Raw genomic sequence first — 7,500 nt, forward strand, 5'->3', positions numbered from 1 at the left:
GAAACGAATCAGGTCTTACCTATGGTCTAGTGTGAAACAAATCAGGTCTTACCTATGGTCTAGTGGGAAACGAATCAGGTCTTACCTATGGTCTAATGGGAAACGAATCAAGTCTTACCTATGGTCTAGTGCGAAACGAATCAGGTCTTACCTATTGTCTAGTGCGAAACAAATCAGGTTTTACCTATTGTCTAGTGTGAAACGAATCAGGTCTTACCTATTGTCTAGTGTGAAATGAATCAGGTCTTACCTATTATCTAGTGCCAAACGAATCAGGTCTTACCTATTGTCTAGTGCCAAACGAATCAGGTCTTACCTATGGTCTAGTGTGAAACGAATCAGGTCTTACTAATTGTCTAGTAGGAAACGAATCAGGTCTTACATATTGTCTAGTGGGAAACGAATCAGGTCTTACCTATTGTCTAGTGTGAAACGAATCAGGTCTTACCTATGGTGTAGTGTGAAACGAATCAGGTCTTACCTATGGTGTAGTGTGAAACGAATCAGGTCTTACTAATTGTCTAGTAGGAAACGAATCAGGTCTTACATATTGTCTAGTGGGAAACGAATCAGGTCTTACCTATTGTCTAGTGTGAAACGAATCAGGTCTTACCTATTGTCTAGTGGGAAATGAATCAGGTCTTACCTATGGTCTAGTGTGAAACGAATCAGGTCTTACCTATGGTCTAGTGTGAAACGAATCAGGTCTTACCTATGGTCTAGTGGGAAACGAATCAGGTCTTACCTATGGTCTAGTGAGAAATGAATCAGGTCTTACCTATTGTCTAGTGCCAAACGAATCAGGTCTTACCTATTGTCTAGTGTGAAACGAATCAGGTCTTACCTATGGTCTAGTGTGAAACGAATCAGGTCTTACCTATGGTCTAGTGTGAAATGAATCAGGTCTTACCTATGGTCTAGTGGGAAACGAATCAGGTCTTACCTATTGTCTAGTGCCAAACGAATCAGGTCTTACCTATGGTCTAGTGTGAAACGAATCAGGTCTTACCTATGGTGTAGTGCCAAACGAATCAGGTCTTACCTATTGTCTAGTGCCAAACGAATCAGGTCTTACCTATGGTCTAGTGTGAAACGAATCAGGTCTTACCTATGGTCTAGTGTGAAACGAATCAGGTCTTACCTATGGTGTAGTGTGAAACGAATCAGGTCTTACCTATGGTGTAATGTGAAACGAATCAGGTCTTACTAATTGTCTAGTGGGAAACGAATCAGGTCTTACCTATTGTCTAGTGGGAAACGAATCAGGTCTTACCTATTGTCTAGTGTGAAACAAATCAGGTCTTACCTATTGTCTAGTGGGAAACGAATCAGGTCTTACCTATTGTCTAGTGGGAAACGAATCAGGTCTTACTAATTGTCTAGTGGGAAACGAATCAGGTCTTACCTATTGTCTAGTGTGAAATGAATCAGGTCTTACCTATGGTCTAGTGTGAAACGAATCAGGTCTTACCTATGGTCTAGTATGAAACGAATCAGGTCTTACCTATGGTCTAGTGTGAAACGAATCAGGTCTTACTTATTGACTAGTGTGAAACGAATCAGGTCTTACCTATGGTCTAGTGTGAAAAGAATCAGGACTTACGTATTGTCTAGTGTGTAACGAATCAGGTCTTACCTATTGTCTAGTGTGAAATGAATCAGGTCTTACCTATGGTCTAGTGTGAAATGAATCAGGTCTTACCAATTGTCTAGTGTGAAATGAATCAGGTCTTACCTATGGTCTAGTGGGAAATGAATCAGGTCTTACCTATTGTCTAGTGGGAAACGAATCAGGTCTTACCTATTGTCTAGTGTGAAACGAATCAGGTCTTACCTACTGTCTAGTGCGAAACGAATTAGGTCTTACCTATGGTCTAGTTTGAAACGAATCAAGTCTTACTTATTGTCTAGTGTGAAACGAATCAGGTCTTACTTATTGTCTAGTGTGAAACGAATCAGGTCTTACTTATTGTCTCGTGTGAAACGAATCAGGTCTTACTTATTGTCTAGTGCCAAACGAATCAGGTCTTACCTATGGTCTAGTGTGAAACGAATCAGGTCTTACCTATGGTCTAGTGTGAAACGAATCAGGTCTTACCTATGGTGTAGTGTGAAACGAATCAGGTCTTACCTATGGTGTAGAGTGAAACGAATCAGGTCTTACTAATTGTCTAGTAGGAAACGAATCAGGTCTTACATATTGTCTAGTGGGAAACGAATCAGGTCTTACCTATTGTCTAGTGTGAAACGAATCAGGTCTTACCTATTGTCTAGTGGGAAATGAATCAGGTCTTACCTATGGTCTAGTGTGAAACGAATCAGGTCTTACCTATGGTCTAGTGTGAAACGAATCAGGTCTTACCTATGGTCTAGTGAGAAATGAATCAGGTCTTACCTATTGTCTAGTGCCAAACGAATCAGGTCTTACCTATTGTCTAGTGTGAAACGAATCAGGTCTTACCTATGGTCTAGTGTGAAACGAATCAGGTCTTACCTATGGTCTAGTGGGAAATGAATCAGGTCTTACCTATGGTCTAGTGGGAAACGAATCAGGTCTTACCTATTGTCTAGTGCCAAACGAATCAGGTCTTACCTATGGTCTAGTGTGAAACGAATCAGGTCTTACCTATGGTGTAGTGCCAAACGAATCAGGTCTTACCTATTGTCTAGTGCCAAACGAATCAGGTCTTACCTATGGTCTAGTGTGAAACGAATCAGGTCTTACCTATGGTCTAGTGTGAAACGAATCAGGTCTTACCTATGGTCTAGTGTGAAACGAATCAGGTCTTACTAATTGTCTAGTGGGAAACGAATCAGGTCTTACCTATTGTCTAGTGGGAAACGAATCAGGTCTTACTTATTGTCTAGTGTGAAACAAATCAGGTCTTACCTATTGTCTAGTGGGAAACGAATCAGGTCTTACCTATTGTCTAGTGGGAAACGAATCAGGTCTTACTAATTGTCTAGTGGGAAACGAATCAGGTCTTACCTATTGTCTAGTGTGAAATGAATCAGGTCTTACCTATGGTCTAGTGTGAAACGAATCAGGTCTTACCTATGGTCTAGTGTGAAACGAATCAGGTCTTACCTATGGTCTAGTGGGAAACGAATCAGGTCTTACCTATGGTCTAATGGGAAACGAATCAAGTCTTACCTATTGTCTAGTGTGAAACGAATCAGGTCTTACCTATTGTCTAGTGTGAAATGAATCAGGTCTAACCTATGGTCTAGTGGGAATCGAATCAGGTCTTACCTATTGTCTAGTGCCAAACGAATCAGGTCTTACCTATGGTCTAGTGTGAAACGAATCAGGTCTTACCTATGGTCTAGTGTGAAACGAATCAGGTCTTACCTATGGTCTAGTGTGAAACGAATCAGGTCTTACCTATGGTGTAGTGTGAAACGAATCAGGTCTTACCTATGGTCTAGTGTGAAACGAATCAGGTCTTACCTATGGTCTAGTGTGAAACGAATCAGGTCTTACCTATGGTCTAGTGTGAAACGAATCAGGTCTTACCTATGGTGTAGTGTGAAACGAATCAGGTCTTACCTATGGTCTAGTGTGAAACGAATCAGGTCTTACCTATGGTCTAGTGTGAAACGAATCAGGTCTTACCTATGGTCTAGTGGGAAACGAATCAGGTCTTACCTATGGTCTAATGGGAAACGAATCAAGTCTTACCTATTGTCTAGTGGGAAACGAATCAGGTCTTACCTATTGTCTAGTGGGAAACGAATCAGGTCTTACTAATTGTCTAGTGGGAAACGAATCAGGTCTTACCTAATGTCTAGTGTGAAATGAATCAGGTCTTACCTATGGTCTAGTGTGAAACGAATCAGGTCTTACCTATGGTCTAGTGTGAAACGAATCAGGTCTTACCTATGGTCTGGAAGTTCAGGGCCACCAGTTGACAGCCTGCATTCCAGAAGAGCTGAGGGTTATAGTTGGAGGAGTCTACTCTGGTGCCTTTAGGATAGATACGACTCAGCTGCAGCTTGTTATACCTGAACACGCTCCGTTAAGGAGAGGACATCTGGAGAGGGGTTTTACCTTCTGCACTGAGATATCTAGTACTTACACGGATAGGGGAGACCGGGAACAAATTAACACTGGGTCTGATGTAACAGCTTAATAACTCAACTCAAATTAGAAATAACTGTTAGTCAATGTGCTAATGCTTGGTTAGTATTACTACGAGCCTAAGAATTTGTGTTAAAATCCATCAATTCATTTTTCATTTATTGACACATTTGTTTTGTATAAAAATATGATTAATCTAACTCAAATAATATTTTCATAGTGAGCATATGCCTAAAAGTGTTACTTTGATCCCCGGTCTCCCTACTTTTACTGAACCAGGGAAGGTGATTTACAAGTTCACATTGCTGTTGATGTACTTCTTCACTCGGGACAGTTTCAAACAATGGAAAAGATTTTGAACAGACATTTTACGCCAATCATCCACACAGAGTGGGAAGGATACTCGACAAACTCCACAGGTGACTTGGTGAGTTGCTCCAAGGCTTTGGTCTCCACGAACGATGACATCTGGTAGCTCCGATTGATCTCTGGAAATTGATTGATTGGCAAATTCATGTTGAAAATGGCATAACTTGCGGAATTGATTCTACTAGTTTTTTTTTTTTTTTTAAACATGCAGCAACATTTGAAAGAGTGAATCTGTAACAGAACAACTAACTTGAGATAGTGTATTCACAGCGCCAAAAACCTGTGGTTCACAATCACATGGAATATTCAAATGAGTGTGTATGGTGTTGCTCTTTAGAACAGGTCTGGTCTAAATAGGTGTTGAGTTGTGATCAGGAGTGAAGGGCTTACTTTTGGAGGCCTCGAAAGAGTTAAATTTGACTGGCTGGACATAACTGACCAGGTTGGACATCTCCTCTGTGGCAAACGCCTCGCTGCCCGCTGTACCCTGGAGGAGGATCACACGACACACGATTAGAGAGAGAACAGCCTCCTCTCGTCTCCTCACCTTTACTCTCCTTGTTTGACTGTCGGGACATAGCTCAATAGTTAAAGTGTCTTTCTGTGAATCTCCACTAGTGGGCAGCCTCAGCACACATTAAACAGGAGACACCCGAGGCTGCTGGAGAAAGAAGGAAGATGGGCTACTTACCTCATCCATGGACCCCTTCTTGCAGTCATCATCGTCATCATCATCATCGTCACTCTCTGCCTCAACTTCACCTGAAAGACAAGGGCAGGTTTAAGTTAGCTTCTCTGGCTACATGCTAGTGATTTCTGAAGGCTGTATTGTCAGAAAGAAACCGCCAGGGTTTGGAGTATTAGTGGGTACGTTAGGGAAAAGAAAAGGGGGAAGGGAGCTTGGGACAGGGTTGTAAAATTCTGGAAACTTTCAATAAATTCCCTGGTTTTCCTGAAATCCCGGTTGGAGTATACCCGGAATTAGAAGGGAATTTGTGGAAAACCAGGGAATTTATTGAATGTTCCCAGAATGCAACCCTAGATAGGATAGGAAAATGAATTACGGGAAGGAGCTAGGGAAAGGGAATAGGAAGGACAGGAAGAAACTAAGGAAGTGACTAAGTCAGCGTTCCCCAAACTCGGCCGTGGGACCCCATGGGGTGCACGTTTAGTTTTTTGCCCTAGCACTACACAGCTGAGTCAAATAATCAAAGCTCAATGATTAGTTGATCATTTGAATCATCTGTGTAGCACTAGGGCAAAAACCAAAACGTGCACCCCCTGGGGACCCGAGGACCGAATTATGGAAACCCTGGAATAGGTTATAGAACTAAGGCTACTAAGGGTTGTTTTAGGACCAGGTAACTGAGGGATATCTATCTGATGGTGTGACCATGGCCATGGCTCACCAATGGACTTCCTGCCCTGTGGTCGGAGGCTGAGCTCAGCGACCTCTAGAGGCTGGGAGGACTCGGTCATCTCCTGGTTGGCCGACCCTGGTGGACAACAAATAAGGAGTAACCAATATGTGATATACACAGTGCAGGCTGGTGTCTCCTGAAATCGGAGGATGGGCTCATTGTAATGGCCGAAATGTAATGAATGGAAGGGTATCAAACACATGGAAACTATTTCCATTCCAGCCATCACAATGAAGCCGTCCCAAAGATTTCTCACTCCACCAGCTCCTACGGGATATACAGGTAACTTGAGTAAATGAGTATATTGAAAGCAGGCGCTTCCAAACAGGTCTGGTTCCTGAGTTAATTAAGCGGTTAATATCCCATCATGCTTAGGGTCATGTATAAAAATGCTCAGTTGCCCATTATTTTGGCTACCATGGCTAGAAGAAGAGATCTCCGTGACTTTGAAAGAGGGGTCTCGGAGGAGCATATGGTTTAAAGGGTGTGTGTCTCAGTAGCCAGTTCTCAACCCAAGTGAACCCTCGTGGGAGACTGCTACAAGACTGCTAAATAGACGGCTAAATAGTTAGTTAAATTGACTAATCACATACGCTGCTGCTGCTGTTTCTTATCGATCCTGTTGTCTAATCGTTTTATCCCTACATATCTACCTCAATTACCTCGTACTCCTGCACATCGACTTGGTGCTGGTACCCCGTGTATATGGCCAAGTTATCGCTACTAATTCTGTATTTATTATTACTTGTATTATTATATTTATTATGTGTTATTACTTTTCTATTATTTCTCTATTTTATTTCTCTTTGCATTGTTGGAAAGGGCCTGTAAGCATTCACTGTTAGTTACATCTGCATGTGTCGAATAAAATGTGATTGGATTTGTCTGTGAAATCCTTCAGAATTCAGCATGGACTGCAGTAGTGTGGGGCATAGTGTGTGTCTGTGAGTCTACCAGCAGGGGGCAGTGTGTACTAGTGTATGTGTGTGGCGCGTGGCTGGAAGCCCCAGTAGGCTGCTGTTGATGGATGCCGGGTGATTCTGTGTGAAGGGGAATGCTAAGAGCATCGATCCTGCCCGCCTGCCTGGCCCTGGTACAGCAGGGCTGTCTGCTGGGTAGTTATAAAACTAATCCTGACACACACACACACGCACACGCACACGCACACACACACACACACACACACACACACACACACACACACACACACACACACGGAAGACAGCACACACTCACACACATGAAGGCGAGCAGGCAGGCTGGCACACACACACACACAAACACACACCACACGCCTAGGTTGATATACACGCATGTGCACCAGAGCTAGAGTTTCGGCCCCACCAGTGAGTGTGTGTGCCTGGGGTGGGACTGGGAGTGTATGAGTATATGAAATAGTCAATAACACAGCTCACTGATGGAGAGGGCCATGAAAGCCATGGATGATCAACTACAGCCATCTCTTACTACAAGATGTAGGATTTATGATTGGCCAGCAATTCTCCCACCAGCACTTCTGCTGACTCGCAGCGTTGCACTTTTATTATAAATCAAATAACCACCCTCTGTGTGTGAACGGCCTACAAGAGACGTGTTTTTCTGCTGCTGCTGCTGCTGCTGTGTGTGTGT

General features: G+C 42.9%; 1 protein-coding gene across 2 annotated transcripts in view; it reads right to left on the reverse strand.

Moving 5' to 3' along the window:
- The window catches only part of LOC139415359 (1-phosphatidylinositol 4,5-bisphosphate phosphodiesterase beta-1-like), a 435,430-nt gene that overhangs the window by 264,588 nt on the left and 163,342 nt on the right, over positions 1–7,500 (reverse strand). For both annotated transcript variants that reach the window (XM_071163445.1, XM_071163446.1), the window contains exons 15-19: positions 5,860–5,946; positions 5,142–5,212; positions 4,841–4,937; positions 4,485–4,569; positions 3,881–4,005 (exon numbers count right to left, since the gene is read on the reverse strand). In XM_071163445.1, coding sequence (XP_071019546.1) covers positions 3,881–4,005; positions 4,485–4,569; positions 4,841–4,937; positions 5,142–5,212; positions 5,860–5,946 — 465 coding nt within the window. The remainder of the gene's footprint in view (positions 1–3,880; positions 4,006–4,484; positions 4,570–4,840; positions 4,938–5,141; positions 5,213–5,859; positions 5,947–7,500) is intronic.

Source organism: Oncorhynchus clarkii, chromosome 8 (assembly GCF_045791955.1).
Source record: "Oncorhynchus clarkii lewisi isolate Uvic-CL-2024 chromosome 8, UVic_Ocla_1.0, whole genome shotgun sequence".
Classification (NCBI taxonomy): Eukaryota; Metazoa; Chordata; class Actinopteri; order Salmoniformes; family Salmonidae; genus Oncorhynchus; species Oncorhynchus clarkii.